Genomic DNA, 17,515 nt, shown 5'->3' with positions numbered 1-17,515 from the left:
ACGGGGAGCAGGGCCTGACCTCCAGTGATCCCTGAGGAGTCAGGGGAGCTCAGGGACAGAAAGGGACTCAGGCCTTTTCCCCGACTCTGGGAACCATGAGGTGGGCTCGCCCGCGGGGTGTGGGGCTCCGTGGCGGCGACACAGGCTGCGCCGTTCTGGTCTTCACTTGGGACGGTAGGTGTGTATGGACTCTCCCCGCGAGAAGCGCACGCGGGCTGGGCTGGAGCAGGTTGGTGCCGGCCTCTGCCGGGCGTACGGCTCAGCGTGCCCAGGCCCGAGAGCTTTCCCGTGGCGGCCGCCTCCCGTGCCTCCTCCCGTCCCCCAGGCCCTCCCCAGGAGGAGCCCGGCAGCCAGCCCCCCGTGAGGTTGCTCTTGGGTTTTTCATTTTCCTTGCCCGGCAGCCTCCCCGGCCCCCCTGCTCTGCGCCCTCCCGCCGCCTCCCCACCACGCCTCGTTCTCAGCCTCGCTCCTACGGCAGCTTCCTGCCTTTATGGCCACGTTGTTGCCCCCGACCTGCCTGTGCTCACACGTTCGCAGGAATCGTCCGCGTAGTTTAACGTTATTCCCCGGGAGGCAAGGACCGTGACCGCCTCGAAGGCTTTGGCCCAGCGTCAACCCCATAGAAGGGCGAGAGTCAGGGACTCGCCATTGGTTCTTGAACTTGGTCCCGCAGGCTGCACCGCGACCCCTCTGTCCTCTCCTGGCCGCTCCGGGCTGCTCGAACCGTGTGGCTACCCCCCCTTTTCCCAAGGTGGCGCTTCTCCCTCTGGGGAAGGAGATGCAGCCGCTTGTCTCTGCTTGTTTTTCCTTTTCACTGTTTCATCTTCGTGCTGCCTTTCCTTTCCTGCTCTTTTCACTCACAACAGCTAGAACTCCTCCCATCTTTCCTTTCTGCCCTCCCTGTCCCCGCGGGCAGGAGAGACTCCCTCTGTGCCCGGCCACCTGTCTGTAGTCACCACAGGCCAGTCTGCGAAGCCCCGTTCGCATGGCAGGACCACGTTCTCTCTCCCAGAGCTGGTGGCCTCAGCTTCAGGGTCAGAGGACTCTCAGGAAGGGCTGGTGACAGGAAGCAGGCCTGGCTAGGACTCCGTTTATTGCCGGCTTTCGATCCTTCGTGGGACACGGGGACTGGGAAGCGTGGCTTTGGGCGGGTCCTGTTCCGTTTGCAACACGTGCTAACAGCTGGACCGGCAAGGGTATTGGTCACCGGTCCATTTTCGTTGGGCACGACGTGCTCCACCTTTGTGCAGAGCTGAGCTTCCACGCAGGAGGCTGTCTGTGGCAGCTTTAAGTAGCTCCCAGCCTCTCTGTGAGCCGGGCAGAGACAGTACAGTCTGCCATGGGTTCCCTGGTGCATACCCTCCTGGAGCAGGTGGGGGCAGGTGGGCAGTTCTTGATCCTGGAACAGGCGTCCCGGCAGCAGAGGAGGCCTGGTGCTGATGCTTCCAGGAAAGGTAGAGGGCCTTCTGTAGGTGCGCCTCCCGCAGAAAACACTTCAACAACAGGCCTCTCTTCTTTGCCTCCTTCCATTTTTTTAAAATGAGAAATAAACGAGGTAATAGACGCAGAAAGAAAACAAGTGGGAGTAGGGGGCCAAGTATGGGGGGAGGAGGAGAGGAGCGGAGAGCAAGGCAGCAGCTGGACTTGGGAGAAGCTCCGGGCATCCTGGGCGCCCCCCCACCCACCCGCACAGCCAGACCTCGGCCCCACCCACCATTCCTCTGGCCTCTCTCCTTTCCTTTCTTGCATGCGAACTAAAAACAAAAAACAAAACGTCAACCAAATGTCAACGTGACTTCTTTGTCCCACTTTTCTCTCCTCTGGTCCGTCTTGTCTCTGTCTGCCTGTCTGTTCCTCGTGTCTCCCTCTCTGCAGAACCTCCACCAGCTAAAACAGATTCAGACCTTGAAGCAGATGAACGAGCAGCTGCAGGCTGAGAACAGGGCCCTGACCCGGGTTGTGGCCAGACTCTCGGAGGCCATCGAGGGCTCGGACCCCCAGGGGCTCTAGTCCTGCCCCCTCCTCCCCTCCTCCAGTCCAGGCAGGTTCCCTTTTGTTGTTGGTACCCGGGCTCTGCGGTCGCCCCCCAGAGCCTGCACGCGGGTTCCTGTGAAGGTTGGTGGTCTGCAGACGTGGCATGGGCCGTGACGACCCAGGGCCGGGGCCTGGCCTGGGCTGCCGTCGGCTTGGTGAGACTCTTCCCCTAGAGACGGAGCGCAGGTCACTCAGCCAGACGGGTCCGCGCCTACCTGTGTGTGGACACGCACACGTTTCTGGGGGGAGGTCAGGGTCTGCGTCAGCAGCAATCCAAGTGCAACCTTGTCCCTGGAGCAGTCGGGTTGCGCCTGGGGTGACGGTGACCAAGGGCAGGGACCACACGTTCCAGACGCCTGGGGGCTTGAGCACGTCTGTGCCAGGCACCCCTCAGAGGCAGAGGCCTGGATGTCTGTTCAGAGCTCCCCTGCTGGTTCTGTTGTGCAGCTGGGCTGAGAACCGAGGCCCCAGGACCTGACAAGAACGAGCGCTGGGGGGGCACCGACCCAGCCCCGCTCCGCCCACCCCCTGCTGGGTCTTCGCATCCTCCTCCCTTCTTGGCGGGTGTTGCCCTCCTCCTTGTCGCAGATCTGGGCCGGAGGATGTGCCCTCCCACGGCCAAACCCCCAGCCCCACCGCCAGCAGGGGGCTTGCAGAGGTGGCGGCAGGTGAGCGGGGGCTCGTCTTCACCCGAGAACCAGGAAATGCATCTTCTGAACTTGACTCCTCTCCCTGGATGTGGATCTGAAGACAGGCTTGCAGATGCCCCATTTTCCCGCCGCGGAGGCGTGAGGGGTCCTCACTGCTGAGCGGTTTCACTCTCTGAAATGAGTTTTTCATTTCTCGCAACAAGCTAATCAGTCCTGACCGAGGCCTGTTCTTCTTTCTGCCTGTTTGCTGTGTCTTCGGGGTCAGTAGCCAGCAACTAGTACCCACTAGATCTGAAGCACCCGAATTCCTGTCGGGCGGAGCCGATACCCTGCTGGAGACGCTGTGACACTGAAACTTGAGAGGGAGGTGGCCCGCGGCCCCGAGCAGCCTGCCGGCCCTCCTCGTGAAAGCGCATCAGGACCAAGCTTCATGCCAGGAGATGAGCCAGCTTTGACCTGGGGCGAGCGGGGCGCCCCCAGAAGATGGCCCAGTTTTCTCGGTTTCCTTCCTGGTGCGGGAGAGCTGGTGACCCTGGAGACGGCTGTCGTCTGAAGGCCTGTGCTGAGCGCCGCATCGCTCTTTCTCATTTATTCCCCGTAACAGTCACTTTTCTTATGGGAAAAACCAAGTCACAGAAGAAGTAACTTGGCCGAGGTCACTCGGAGGGTGCGGGGCGGGCAGACCAAGGACGTCAGGCTCCGGGCCAGCCGCGCACCCACGGGGGGAGGGGGCAGCCTGCGGCTCCTCGGTGCCGACTCCCCAGCGGGGCCACGCAGAGAGGCCCGCCCGTGTCACGGAGAAACCAACAGAAGACGCGTGGGGGTCCCGTGGGGTCAGGCTCCGGCATCCCCAAGCGCCGTCTTGCTGAAGCCGGGCCGTTGGGTGCGTATCGCCGTGTCTGCGGGCCCTTGAGAGGCGGGCGTTGCTCAGAGACCACACAGCTTCGGACCTGGGCCTTCGCCCCCCAGCCCTTTCCAGGAGGAGCCTGCCATCCCCGCCGACAGGCGCCCGGGAGGGCCGGCCTGTGCCCGGTTTGGGGGTCTCCCGGGGCCGCTGCAGCGTCGGGCCCCCACGCCCGCACGCTCCTCACCCAAGGTTGGAAGAGGTGACGCTGGAGAAGAGGTGCTTCGTTTTCTTTGTCCTTCACGTCAAACCGAGGCAAACCGGGCCCTCAGAGACGAGCTGTGCAAGCTCGTCGTGTGCGGCGCTTCCACGGGTGTCCGTGTGTGATCGTCCCGTGCTTCGCGTGGGGCCCCGAGAACCCCTTCCGCTTCCTCCTCCCCCTCCGCGGCCCGGCCTCCCTTCCTGGCGCTCCCTGGAGCTGGCCGCGGGAGCTCGGACGGCTGGGAAAGGGCCTTGGCCACGTTTCTCCCAAAGAGTTGAATGTCCGTGTGGAGATAAATCTCCAAGGCTCGAGGACGCGTTTGTACGTGTTTTTAGAGGGGAGCGGTTCCGATCTGACCTGACGAGCCGCCAGCGGTGACACAGCCTGTGCCCACCTCGAGCTTCTTCCCTCCCAGGGCTCCCGTCGCGGGAACACGGCCTGAGAGTCTCGCTGGCGCCCAGGCTGCCGGCCCCGGGGTCCCCTGGGGGGGCTCGTGGCAGGGGAAGTGGAGGGAGGCCTCGCCGGCGGGCTGCTGCGAGCCCCTTGGCTGGAGTGTCTGGGCAGTTGAGGCCAAGGGGTGGAGGCAGAAGAGGGAGGCCAGCCGGGCTCCGACGGTGTCAGGTCAGAGGTCAGAGGACAGGCCTGCTGGAATTTCCTGGATTAACGCCCTCTAACATTGCACGCGGTCACAGCCGTGGCCCCCACGGAGCCTCTGCTTTGTGAGGGACGAGGGCGGGGATGGGCTTCTTTAGATACAAGGTGGAAAGGCAGGGAGGAGAGCGGTGTGCGTCAAGCGGCCCAGCTCACGGATGACGAGTTCCAGCTCGGGACCCGCGACCGCGTCTGCAGGGAAGGGGGGGTGAGCTCTGGAGTCGGTGTCCGCCGTGCCGTGCTGTGCTGCACTAGTGATGCCGGACTCGGGCCCTCGTTTGTGGACCTGAGGGTGGCTGTGTCACAGACCCTGAGGCCGTCCTGATGCTCCGAATGTTCTCTGTTCCCTCGATACCAGCGCCTTGTGTGTCTGTGGTCCGTGCCCACAAGATTAAGTCTTCCTCTGCGATTTAACCTGAATCTTCCATAAGAGGCTGAGGGAACAGTTCCATCCTTTTTTTTTTTTTTTTTTTTTTTTTGCGGTACGCGGGCCTCTCACTGTTGCGGCCTCTCCCGTTGCGGAGCACAGGCTCAGCGGCCACGGCTCACGCGCCCAGCCGCTCCGCGGCACGTGGGATCTTCCCGGACCGGGGCACGAACCCGCGTCCCCCTCATTGGCGGGCGGACTCTCCACCACTGCGCCACCAGGGAAGCCCCAGTTCCATTCTTTACGGGGATCTGACTGACCCCTGGGTGCTAAGAGCAGAGCCAGAACTGGAATTAGCCCTGGGAACGTGGGGGCCCTGTAGGTTTGAGTGACCGGTCAGAGGACACTCGCCCCAGACAGGTGTGGGTGTGGATTTTTGTCACCTTCACGGTGAAGAAGCGCTTTCCTTCTGACCTGACTTTCTCCTGCCGCCGGCGAGGCTCGCACCAGCCATGCCCTGGTGGGGACCCGTCGGGGCTGTCAGACGCCCCACACTTGCCCAGCCCGGGCTCGGGGCCGCTGCTCCCTCGCCTCACGAGTTGTGCGACACAGTGTGATGGCCCAGGGAGGCCGGGCTGGGGGAACAGACGTCTCTGCCCCCACCTCCCACAGCGGAGCCCCAGCCCCCTTTGGGCATGCACGGGCTCCTGGGTGTTGGGGGTTGACCGTGGACACGTGTGCTGCGGCCAGCGGGGACCTCGGCGGGTTCCGTCCCACGGCACCAGAAGCAAGACCCGGAGTCGTCTTGGGGGTGTGACGGGAGAGCCGAGCCGTGCCCCTCCCACGCGTTCCCACCTTCCTTCCCTTCACCCCATCACCTCTTCTCACCTTTCCCTGTGTCCCCGGCACGCATGGCGCTGCCCTGGTTTCTCTGGACCAGAGGTGAGTTCCGGGGAGGAAACCCTGGAATAGTTACTCGTTCAGGAGAAGGAGAGGGTGGCGCACGGGGAAGGGGCTGTTCCTGCCGTGTGCGCGGAGGGGCTGCGGCCCCGCGCGGTACCATCACCAGCCCGTGAGCAGGAAGGTGGGCGCTTGGTCGCCGTCAGTGGCCGGACCGACTCAGCTTGCGCTTCCGCCCGCAGGTCCTGACGGAACTGAAATCCGACAACCAGAGGCTGAAGGACGAGAACGGCGCCCTCATCAGGGTCATCAGCAAGCTGTCCAAGTAGACCAGGCACTGGCTTCCCGGGAAGGCGCCGGGCCCCACCGCCCCCTGCCGGCCCCCGCCAGCCAAGAGGAGCCAGAAGGACCTTCCCCTGGCCGTAGTCCAGTTTCCGCCCCTGCACCCTCCGTGTCTCCTCCTCTGGCCCCCGCCGCTGGCTTTCAGACGGTTTCCATCGAAGCACGACTGCGATCCTTCAACCGATAGAGCCATCTGCTGGAGGCCTCGGGGTCGCCGGGCCAGCCGCGGACGCTGGTCCACGGAGCGCTTGGTCCAGGCCCCAGCCCTGCTGCCACCGCCATGTGCCCTGACGTGGGACACACGTGGGGAGGCCTCTGGAGCTGCCGCCACTAGATCCAAGTTGACAGTGACTCCACGTCGGGGTCCCTGCTTGTCCTTGCCTCTCAGGAACTGACTTTCTCCAACCCCTGCCGGTGGTGGTGGAATTTTTTCTGCCAGAAACCCGGTGGCACCCTGACTGGTCTTAACGCCCGTTCCCTCCATGCCTGGTCCTCTCCCCAGGGCTCGGGTGACCTGGCTTGCCCCTTCCCTTTCTGCCCTCTTGCTTTCCTTCCTCCATCCGCCTCGCGGCGCGCGCCCCGGGGCGTGGGTGCTGGGGCAGAGCGCCGGCCCCAGCGGTGTGCCCGGGCAGCGGTGCCGCCGCCTCTTCCCCGCCGAGCCGGGCCGGGCTCAGCCCCCCCTCGTCCTCCGCACGCAGCGTTTCTCCGCGACATCCCCCGCCTGCCCCGCCTCCCTCCGACCTCATCTCCTCTCCTGAAGAGAAGTGCGTCGCCGTGAGGAGGCGTGGGGGGCGTCCGAGGGCCCCCCCACGCCTTGTGCTGTGAGCGTGGTGGGCTTGATGGTGTCGGGGGTGTGTTCCGGGGAGACGATTGTTTGCTCAGAAGCCGGCAGGAGGAACGAGTCTGGACTCGGAGTGGCGAGACCCGGTGGCCAGGGCTGTGTCCCAGGGACCCCACCCCGCAGTCAGGGAGCCTCTGGCGGCCGTGCCTTGACCGCTCGAGAGCTGGGCGGCTTGCATGAGAGTTGAGGTCTTCCTGAGGGTCCCCCTGTAACGTGACGGCCCTGCTGTACCTGCGGTTGGGGACCCCCCAAGGTGCTGATGCTCCCCTGGGCCTGGAAGTCGGTCCCCACGTGCCCTGCTTTTCCCACCTGCCCCGTCTTGGCTATCCTCCTGTGGACGAAAACCGGGACAGGTGGCTCCCTTGGTCCAGCACAGAATCAGGTCCTGAGTTCTTGATGCTGCCCCAGTGTTAACACTTACGTGTTTTGCTTTCTGTAGGCGCTTTATCCCTCGGCTGGTTGGAGCGTGCAGGTCACTTTGGGGTTGCCGGAGACACTTAGTGTGTAGCAGTCCATTCTCAACGTACGCTACCTCTGTCTGGTTTTTCTTTCCAGCCCCTTCCATGGCCCTCAGAAATGTCACACGCTCTTTAACCCAGAGCCATGATCAAGGTCCCAACTTGGGATAGGAGATCTGTCTCCTGGGGCAAAACGCCCTTCTCAGAGTGTGCAAACACCTCCGTGTCCGGCCATTGCCCGCGAGGAGCGAGGCCCTGGCGGGGGATTTGTGTCGTCGGGGCCGGGGGGGGCGGTGCGTGGGGGGGATGCTGAGTCAGAGTGAAGTTTCATATCTTCCACTGTAGCGTCTCCTTTGTTCTGGGGGAGGGGACCGGGCACGAGGCCTTGGTCTTGACCCTGACTCTGGCGCACCCTGGGTGCCGGGCCAGGACTGGCGTTGGCTGTCACCTCTTTCTCAGGAAAAGGAAACTGAATTATTAGGATGTCACCTGGACTCTTGCATCAGGCAGACCAGGCAGAGGGGCCGCAGCACGCCCTCCGCTCCGTCTGTGCCTTGCGGGGCCGCGGGCGGCTCTGGGAACCCGGCCGGGCTGTGTCCGCGCCTCTCTCCGGCTCCGTGTCAGGCCTCTGCACCGAGGAAGCCAGGCTCCGTGGCCAGAGCTCGTGGCGTGGACCATCCCGCGATCTCAGGCGCGCTCTCTTACGCAGCTAACTCTGTGAGGCAGACTCTGAATCTGGCCTCTTCCGGGCTGCGCTGTCGGCGAGGGGACGGCCGGGGGCCCCCTCGCTGCCTCTGGGCTTCCGCCCCGTCCCCGCAGTGCTGGATGGGCGCTCGGCGCTGTGGGGAGGGCCTCGTCGGCCCGGCCAGGGCTTTTCTGGACGGGCCGCACAACCGGCCTCTGAGAGTCTGAGTCTCTGGCTGAAGCCTCACTGCTTCGCCCCCTCGTGCCTGAGGCTCCAGGCCGGGCCTCGGAAGTGTCTGGAGGAAGGACGAGCCCTGGCCTATCTCCTCAGCTCACTTGCAGGGCGTTAGCTCCTCTGCTTCCCCGCCCTGAGCAAATCGTGTGCGTGTCAGCGCCCCTTGGGAAGAAGGGCGGCTGGAACCCCACTCTGAAGCCTGTGGACCCCACCGAGGTGTGTGTGAACTGCCAGCGTGGAGAGCAGCTGCTCGTTTCCGTCTCCACGTTTCTGGCCCCGGAGCGGGCCTCTCCCCGCCGGACGGACCCGGACGGAGGCCGGGCTGGCGGTGGGCGCGAGGCAGCAGGAGCGGCGCCGAGGGGTCCCCAGCTCCCGGGCCCCTGTGCGCCTCCGAGGGCGAAGCCTCGGGGACTCGGCGGCTGAGCCGGTCGGGAGGGGCCCCTGGTTCCCTCCCCGGGCTGAGCGCTGGCGTCCTGGCCCCCAGCACCGCCCCTGACTCTGGGCGCGGCAGCCGGCGGTCGTAGGTGGTCCTGCCCGTCGGGGCCCAGTTACAAGTACGGAGTGTGGTCCCCATTACTGAGTTTTAAGGCCGGTTTCAGCGCCTCGGAGGGCGTGTCTCCTGACCTTGTAGGAAGGTAGCTGTGGCCGCAGAACGAGGCCGCGGGAAGGACCGGGCGTCGGGGCCCGGGGCCAGCGCCTGTCCTGACCGGCCACGCGGCCGTCCGTGAGAGTGGGCTCGGTCGGTGGTCTGTGATCTGTTGGTTCCTGGGGAGACCAGAACATGTCTCACTCAGAGTTTTTACCCTCACGTCAAAGATTCTTTTCTTCTCATTCAGGTTGATTAGGAGTGTGTCGGGTGGGAAAGTGAATTCAGCATGGAGGGCAGGGGCTGTCCCTCCTGATGGCCTGGTGAGAATATGCAGACCCGCGGGGGTGGAAACGCGGCCTCTGGATGAGTGGTTCTCCTGGGAGGGGCCCGGCTCCCGGCGTCCAGACAGCAGACCCGCTGTGTTTCTCCCCGCCGGCCACTCAGTCTCAGCTCTGCCTTAAGCACCAGAGGGCCTTCCCCGAGGAAACCCCAGCCTTTAGTTTTGCGGGGTCATCAGATCTGGACCTGGGCTGTCGCAAGCCGAGGCCCCTCCCCTGAGCAGGGCTGCAGGGAGTTTACCCCAAAGGCTTCAGGACCGAGCCGCCCCCGGGGAGGAGGGGGAGGGCCCGGGTCTGGGGCCCGCATCCCTCAGCCTCCAGGCAAGCTGAAGCTTTGCCCAGCCTCCCGGATGGGAATGCAGACTGTCAGGGACGGCCATTGATCGCTTGTGCTGTGATTAGACTGCGCAGCAGGTCAGCTTCACCGCGGCCGCGGGAACCCGCACCGTCACGGCTGCTTGGGAGTGAGGTGGGCTCGGGGTCCGAGAAGAACCAAACAGAGAATCTGGACTGGCTGGTGGCTGTGTAGCAGGCGATGCAGCCCCTCCTCTGAGGGTTGTGGTCGGACGTCGGGTTGAGGAGGGGTCCTGGGAGCCCCTCTTGGGAAGTACCTCTAGAGGCAGACACTGCTGACGGTGGCTCTGATCCTGCCTCAGGAGGTGTCGCGCTTTGGGGGTCACTTTTGCTCCTAGCCTATGTGCACGTGCGTGTTTGCCACACGGAGGTTGCAAGCCGCAACCTCATCACCCAGTTTCATCCAAGTGTGTGATTCTGTTAACTCGTATCTTTGGCTTCCCCCTCCCTTCCCCAGAGGGCCTCTCTCTGAGCTTCTCCAATTAATGTGCTTATCATTTGGGACTGGGAATCTGCCAGAGTGACCTTTTCTGTTACTTCTCCAGATTTTCCCCCAAAGCTCCCAGCGAGCTTTTCCCGCGTGGCCCTTTCAGGCGACCTCAGGACGCCCCTGTCTTTGCAAAATAAACGTACCTTTCACCCTCCGGCCTACTCTCCTCTTCCTCCACGTTACCTTTTGCTTTTCTCACTTGGAGCTGATGGTGCTTTAGAGGAGAGGTTGTCCGTGAATCAGCCCCGACTCTTGTGGTTGCAAAGCTGACTGGCGTGAGGTTTGCCCTAGCCTGGGCGGGGCCCGTGGGCAGCCTGGCCTCGTCTGTGCAGCCAGAGACTGAGCGAGTCCTCAGGAGGGCGCCGGGCAGTGTCGGTGCGTCTGGGACACTGGCTCATCTGTTGCCTTGCAGGAGCGGCTTCAGGAAAGGCAGGGCCCCGGGGGCCTCATTGAAGCCTCGATGGTCTCACAGAAGCAGGGCTCGGGGTGTGGGCAGGTCCTGGACGTGGGGTGCTAGGCTGGCCTCTGAGCCTGACCTGCGTCTTCTCTCCACACCGCGCTCTTCTGGGCAGGGGGCTTGGAGGGAAAGACGAGGAGCTCAAGCCAAGACAGCCGGAGATGGGCCGCAGGGGTGGGGGTCCCCTTGCAGCCCTGAAAGGCTGGGGCTGCCGTCAGGCTGGCACTGGGTGGGGGAGGGGGAGGCTCTGCCCCCATGTCCCGCCCTGGGGGACTCTGACTCAGGCTGCAGCGCGTGACCCCCCCCCATCCCCCTCCGTTCCCTCTGCCTCGGTCTTGATCAGTGGAAAGAGCTGTGAGGCCCTCCCTGGGGTCTCCACACCCCCATTCCAGGGGCAGCGTTTTGTCTCTGTTCACCTTACCCCCACCTGACTTCCCCTCCAAGAAAGCACCAGATGGACCGTTTTAACTCGGCTCCGTTGTAAATACACGTGGTGGGGAAGGGGGTTTAGGGAGGGACCCAGATGCGCTTTGTGAGCTGAATGTATTTTTATGCAATTTTGAGTGGCCTTTCAACTCTGAGATGAATGATTTTGTTTTACTGGTTGTTATTATATAGTAGCATTAAGTATTCTGTGTTTGAAAGTTTGGGAATAATAGTATCCACATCTACACGATGCCTGTGAACACAACAGTATTTATAAATAAGTAAATTAAATTGTGTTTTAACTTTGACTGTCTCCACAGTTTAGGAAGTGGGGTTTATAGAACCTTACATCTGGGCCGGCCTGTGGTAGTTTCACGTCACCGTCCTCGCCGCCGGGGGCCTCTGTCCCAGGGACAAGGCCACGAGGCCACGGAGGAGCCCGCAGACGGGCACTGGTGCTCGCACCCCGGACGCTGGGGCCCGAGAAGGCGGCTTCCTCGGGTTCCCGGGGCCTCTGCCCCCTGCCCCCTGCAGCACTGTCTCTGCAGGGCCACCGTTGGGCTCAGGGGAGCCGGAACCACTCCATGGCCCCAAACTCTAAAGGCGGCTGGCGGGGGTCACTGGAGGTTAGGCTGCTCGGCCGCCGGCCGGGGGGCCAGGGTCGGGCCTTCCGTCCGTCCTCGTGCACCCCACCTGGTCTGCTCAGACCCCGTTCACACCCAGCGGAGGCCCCGTCACCGAGCTGGAGGTCAGGGAGGTGAGGGGCCACCCGGGGCCACCCGGCTGCTGGCCTGCGGCCCACATCGGAGGCAAAGGATCAGGTCTGGAGTGAGGGCTCCTCTGGGTGCCCCCTGGGCCCGGGCAGTCAGCAGAGACTGGGCATCGCCTGGAGGCGGTGAGGCCCGGCCCTTCCTTCCTGAAGACTCCCCTGCCCTCGCGCTGGGCTGGCCTTGCCCCCCTCAATCCCAGCCGGCCAGGCCAGCCTTACAGGCTCTGTCTTCTTGTCCCTGGAGCTTGGCCCTGAGCCAGATGCCCCCCTCCACCTGCTGCAGGGGGGCTGCGGGGGCCTCCCTGAGGAGACGGCCCCCAGGTCGTGGTGAGGACGGGTCACCCTTCCAGGTCTGGGGGCGGTGCTGCCCTACTGTCTCTTTCCAGAAAATCCTGAAGCCCCATCCTCGGCCTCAGGAGCCACAGACGTCTGAAGAAGTCGGCTGCGGTGAGCTAACCGAGGGCTTGTAGGAACCGTCCCTCCTCCGACCCCACCCCAGGGCCAGACCGTGGCCGCGCCCCGAGCCCGGCTCTGCTGGCAGGGGGGAGCCGAGGGTCTAGTCCACCCCAGTGCCCGGGAGGCCCCGCCCCAGCAGCTGCCCTGAGGGCCCACGTGCCCACCCGGACCTGGTCTGGCCTTCTGCTGTCTCCAGGCCCTGAGGGAAGAACTATGTCCCCGGCCTCACCACCCCCTCGCGCTGACCCTGGGGGCGGCTCCTGCCCCCCAGCCCAGCAGGAACCACCAGAGACCGCCCCCAGCGTGCTTTCAGCTCATTCCTTTAATAAGGAGATGCCGCTTATTACAAAAGAACATGTTGACAAGAGATGAGACAAGAACAGAGTCCACGTCGGGGGGTGGGCCGTTGCCAAGCAGGGGCGGGGGCGAGACGCAGGGGTCCTTCCTGGGACGACGAAGGCAGGGGGCCTGGTGGGGGCCTGCGCGCCGTGGTCTTGCAGTCTTCAGACCCCAGGATTTCAGAAGCAGCGGATCGCGTCCTCGGAGGGGAGGCGCCAGGGCAGAACGTCTGGCTTCTCGGAAGGGGACCTGGGGTCCCGATGGCTGAGGGGGGCCCTGCGCACCCCCGGCTCCCACCCCCCCCCCCCAGCACAAGGGTCCTGGCTCCCACCTGCCCACCTGCGGCCTCGTCGGCACTCCTGTCTGCCAGACCCCCTGCATCTCCCCCTCCTCCCATCAGGGCTGGCCGGGTGGGTCGCTTCCGTGCGTGGCGTTCCTCTGCACCGGGGCCTGCGGCTACCGTCCCTCCTGGTTCAGCGTGATGGCTATGGACCTGGGGCCCCCCGTCCCTCTTCCACCTCCCGCCCTCCCACGGGACACCTGGCCGGGGCCGGGCCGGGCCGGGGCGCTGGCGAGGGTCCCTCGTAGCCAGAGCCGCCCGGCCGCAGGCGAGAGCGTGCGGGGGAGCTGGGCCCACCGTGCTCTCCAGTCCCCGGGGTCCCTCCCCGCTGCCACCCTCGGCCCCCCGCGCCCCCAGTGTCACTTGAGCAGGGCTGGCTGTCCCCCCGTGCAGCATCGGGGACCTGACCACGGGCCCGGCCGCCGACAGCTCCTGAGAACGCTCATCGCCTGCACGGGGTCCGCCCACCCCCCACGTGGAGTCGGGCCGCGACACCAGGTGAGGGAGCCGGGCCAGTGGGGGCATCTTCTGGGGCCCCACTGGGAGCCCCGGACGCCATCCGTCCTCGCACCGTGGGGCTGAGAGCAGAGGTGAGGACGGGCGAGCCCGTCACGCGTGTCCTGAGGGGAGCCCGTCAGAGGGGCGCGGGAGCTCTGGGAGGACAGCCCCGCAGGGGCCCCTGTATGGCTTTTCAGTGAGTTCAAACAGTGGGAGGAGGGGGACACCACACACACGGGGCACGGGGCTGGACGCGGGGCGCCGGGGGTCGGCTCTGCCCATGGTCCCCTGGTCCCCGGGTCAGACCAGGGCCGGAGGCCCCCTGCCCCCGGCGCACGGCAGGGTGAGGGGCCGGGGGGGGGGGTGACTTTACACACGAAGTCAAAGGAGCAGCTCAAGTTGTGTAACACGGGGCTGGGGGCACTCAGCGTCGCCATGCGGTTATGTACACAGAGTTGAGACATGCATCTTGGAGGGACGAGATGGGGGTTGTGTTCACAGGTGACCACCCTCCCCGTGAGGCTCAAATGGCTTCAGAAGGTGCTTGTTTTGTTGTCGCTTAAAAAATGTATTCTTGCATCTTCAAGTCACAGTGACACCCCTTCCCAATATTGCAGCTCAAAGGACAGGTAGAACCCGGGCGACCTCTGGCCCCGTGAGGCGGGGCAGCCCGAGTTCCGGGTGAGCCCCAAGCAGCGCCTCGGAGGGACTGACTGACACTTTGGAATTATTGGTGGTTTATCTGACGTTCAGATTTAACTTGGTGCCCTGCATTTTTATTTCCCAAATGTGGCAACCATGTCGGGGGGCTGAGGGTCACCACGATCAGGCCTGGGGACCCTCCCCCGTCTGCCACCACCCAGGGCTCGGAGGCAGGAAGCGGGATGGAGCGGAGGGAGACGCAGGGACAGCCTCTCTGTGGGGCTGGGGGAAACAGAAGCCGGACGCGTGGGGGGCGGGACGCCCTCCCTCCCCAACCCCAGGGGCGGCCCCCCAGTTGGCTCACCCACCACCTCCCACTGGAGCGTTGGCGGGGGAGCTGCAGCGACACCCCCCCCCCCGCCCCCACCTCGCTGAAGCCCTGGGCCAGCAAGATCATCCCAAACCGATTCTAGAAGCACAAGCTACAGATGGTTCCTGGGAAGTAAAAAGGCCAGGCCTGAGGCTGCGTGAGTCCCCGCTTGCCCCCTCCCGCAGCCGAGCGCCCCGCAACACCACTTCCCATCCGGCCGGGCACCGGTCACTCGTCATCTGGGGCTTCCCCGGCTTCCCTGGCCGAAGTCCGAAAACGTGCCCAGAGCCCTGGCAGAGTTGGTTCCACCCTGGAATGACTACTCAAGGAGAAAGGAAGGAAACAGAGCTTTCTGGCCTCACCTCCAGTTTCTGGGCGGCACTGGGGTTCGTTTTTCACGGTTTCAGTCCCTTTGTAAAAATTGCCTCTTCTACTTTCCTCTCTGCATAGACTTTGGGAGCGCGAATGCGCAGCCTGGAGGCCTCCGGAACCCCTCGTAGCCGACCTTAATTCTGCCCCACTCGGGGCAGGACCCCGACAGCCCGGAAACAAGCCCAGTGGCAGTGGAGGTGCTCTGTGGACCAGGTGAGAACCCTCGGGCGCAGCACACTTAGGGCCTAGTCCGTGGGCCCGGGAGACGCCTTCTGCCGGGACGGCCCCTCGGAGGCGGGGGCCCAGCCAGGCCCGGCCAGAGACCAGGGAGCCCTGCTCCACCACCACCCCCGGCTCCCCTCAGCCCCGCACCGGCGCCCATGCTCCGTCTCCCCGCCCGAGGCTGCCCGCTCGAGGTGCGCCCAGAGCCCTAACCCAGCCGCGCCTCTGGGCCCGGGACCCCCAGGGCGGCAGGAGTGCTGTGGATCTGCTCCTTCCGGCCGGGAGGCAGGGGAGCCCTGGGCTCGGGAGGGTGGACGAGAATCCCAGATGGTGGAAGGAGGTCGCGAAGGGGCGGGAGTGAAGGCGGAGGGTGAGCAGTCAGCTCTGTGGGCCGGGGAGGCTGGGGGAGGGGCCCTGAGGAAGCACCAAGTCCCACGGCTCTGCGGCGGGGCGTGGGGACCGAGGGCCTCGGGCAAGGCAGGCTGAGCCCCACCTCCCAGCTGCTGCTCCGGAGGAGACGGCGTCTCACCACCCGCCCGGGGCCCGGGCGACGCAGCGGGCAGGAACGCCACGCCGGTGACAGAGACGTCCCCTCTGCCCAGGTGCTGCAGACGCCAGGGTGGCGGAAGGGCTGGGAGGCGGGGAAGGAGGTGCAGCTCCGCGTCTGGGAAGCTGTGAGCGTTCTGCGCCAAGGAGGCGGGCTGGGGTGGGGGGCGGCCACCGGGGCCCGACGCTCCCGCCCAGGCTGCAGGCTTGGAAGGAGACCCGGTGCACACTGGACTAACGTACATATGGCTTTTTATCAATGCTGGGGACATGAGGGGATCAGGGAATGAGCACAGGTGGCGCGGGGCGGACCCCGGCCCACGTCCTCCGCCACCGTTCGGAACGGCCGCCCTGCGCCCGGGGAGTCACACGAAGTCCCTCGGGAACGCTCGGGGGGCCTCCCCGCAGGGCCCCTGGGAAAGCTCAGCCGGCCGGCCGCTCCCCTCCCCTTCTTACCTGGACCTTGGGGGAACTAAGAACCTGTACACCGTCCTTTTCAGGCCCTCTGGCTCTGGACACACAGTGTGTCTTCAGACAGCGCTGCTCCGCTTTGGTTGAGGGAGCAGCGCAGGCGGGGGGTGGGGTGGGGAGAGAGGCCAGCGGCTGCCGGCTCTGGCCCAGGAGGGCAGCCGGCAGGCACCTGGGTCTCCCGCCGCAAGGGCAAAGGCCCGGCAGTTCCATCTTGGCCTTTCTGGGACGCGGGTGTTCTGTTTCTTTGAGCTTTGACACCACCCGTCAGCAAGGTGAGGCCGCGGGACTGAGTCCCCGTGCGCGCCCAGCCCGTCTGGCCTGTAGCTCAGCTCTGTGGTGTCCCGGGAAGCCCCCGGCAGCAGGCGGAGGTCCGCGCGGTGTCGGCGCTTGGTCCCGGCTCTGCACAGTCCAGTCTCCCCGTCGCGCCTCCCAACAGCCGCTCGCACGCGGCGTGGCAGCGCCCCAGCCCGAGCAGCGTTCTCACCCTCTGCCCCCACGCGGCCCCTGCCCGCGGCCCTCCACGAGCACAGAGGACACACGCGTGCCGATCGCTGGCCGCTGCTTGCCTTCTGCCAGGAGTCAGGAGGTGCAGCCGTTCCGTCGGTCCGGGACGCTCAGAAAACAGAAAATGCCGCCGCTTTCTGCCAAGAGAGCCTCCCTCGGGGTGAGGCCTGGGCGGAGCTTTGGAGGAGGAGGGTGGCGGGCATGCAGCGAGGAAGCTCCCGGACGACAACGGGCCAGGCTTCTCTCACCTCCGAGGGGCCCTCCTCACCGCCGTCGGAGGGAGGGGTCTTTAGAGAGCGGACGAGGACGGAGGAACGAGGGCACGGCCGAGCACAGGTTGGCAGGGACGCCCGGAGGGCTGCCCGGCCGAGGTAGCGGCGGCTCGGGCCGCGGCCCCTACTTGTTCTTGCCCAGCAGTGCGTCCACCTCCTCCTCGGGCTTGAGCGAGTGCCACTGGGCGATGGGCCGGCGGGGGTTGGCCAGCATGTCAGACCAGTGCCGCAGCTCCGTGCCCGTGGCGTTGCTGCCCACGAAGATCTTGCCGATGGCCTCGTTCTTGCCCAGCTTGTCATAGTCCAGCACGGTGACCACCACCTGGACTTTCTGCAGGAGGCGGGGAGGGGGAGTGGGCAGGAGAAGGGGGCCCGCGAGCCAGCCCCCTCCGGCAGCCCCTCCCGCCCCGGCTCCACCGAGAGCGGGCACGCAGAGGTGGGGCCCGCGCCTTTGCCGCGTCCTTCGCTTCTACTAACGACTGAGCACGGGCCCCGGCAGCGTGCTGAGCGCCTGGGAGCAGGAGGGCAGACACATCCTCGCAAGGTGACAAAGGTCACGCCCGAGAGGCCAGCACGAGGCACCTCGGGACCTCAGAGGGAGTGACGTCCAGCTGGTCAGTTAGGGCAGGCTTCACGGAGGACGTGACATGAACTGGGAGGCGAAGGCTGAGGATCTCTCCAGGCAGGAGAGCAGCCGGGTCGAGGGGAGGGGGGAGGGAGGGGAGGTGGGTGTCCGCCGCCTCACCACACGCGCCCTGCCGCCGACCCTGAGGCCAAAAGGAGGTATCTGGG

The 17,515-nt window shown here is 65.3% G+C and overlaps 2 protein-coding genes across 32 annotated transcripts in view; one reads left to right on the top strand and one right to left on the bottom strand.

Moving 5' to 3' along the window:
- Positions 1–17,515, top strand: part of PPP1R12B (protein phosphatase 1 regulatory subunit 12B) — a 219,842-nt gene that overhangs the window by 197,951 nt on the left and 4,376 nt on the right. For 10 of the 20 annotated variants that reach the window (XM_067026580.1, XM_067026652.1, XM_067026610.1 and 7 more), the window contains 2 exons: positions 1,876–2,041; positions 5,951–6,038. In XM_067026580.1, the coding sequence (XP_066882681.1) occupies positions 1,876–2,010 (135 nt within the window). In that variant the 3' untranslated portion in view covers positions 2,011–2,041; positions 5,951–6,038. Of the gene's footprint in view, positions 1–1,875; positions 2,042–5,950; positions 11,680–12,077; positions 12,139–13,219; positions 13,325–14,786; positions 14,922–17,515 lie in introns of those variants that run through there. The other 10 variants (XM_067026597.1, XM_067026589.1, XM_067026544.1 and 7 more) reach the window with 2 other exon arrangements.
- Positions 15,712–17,515, bottom strand: part of SYT2 (synaptotagmin 2) — an 84,913-nt gene continuing 83,109 nt past the window's right edge. For all 12 annotated transcript variants that reach the window (XM_067026719.1, XM_067026799.1, XM_067026815.1 and 9 more), the window contains one exon: positions 15,712–17,054. In XM_067026719.1, coding sequence (XP_066882820.1) covers positions 16,848–17,054 — 207 coding nt within the window. In that variant the 3' untranslated portion in view covers positions 15,712–16,847. The remainder of the gene's footprint in view (positions 17,055–17,515) is intronic.

Source organism: Kogia breviceps, chromosome 1 (assembly GCF_026419965.1).
Source record: "Kogia breviceps isolate mKogBre1 chromosome 1, mKogBre1 haplotype 1, whole genome shotgun sequence".
Classification (NCBI taxonomy): Eukaryota; Metazoa; Chordata; class Mammalia; order Artiodactyla; family Physeteridae; genus Kogia; species Kogia breviceps.
Note: the sequence above shows the minus strand (reverse complement) of the source record. Positions and strands in the feature narration are given on the sequence as shown.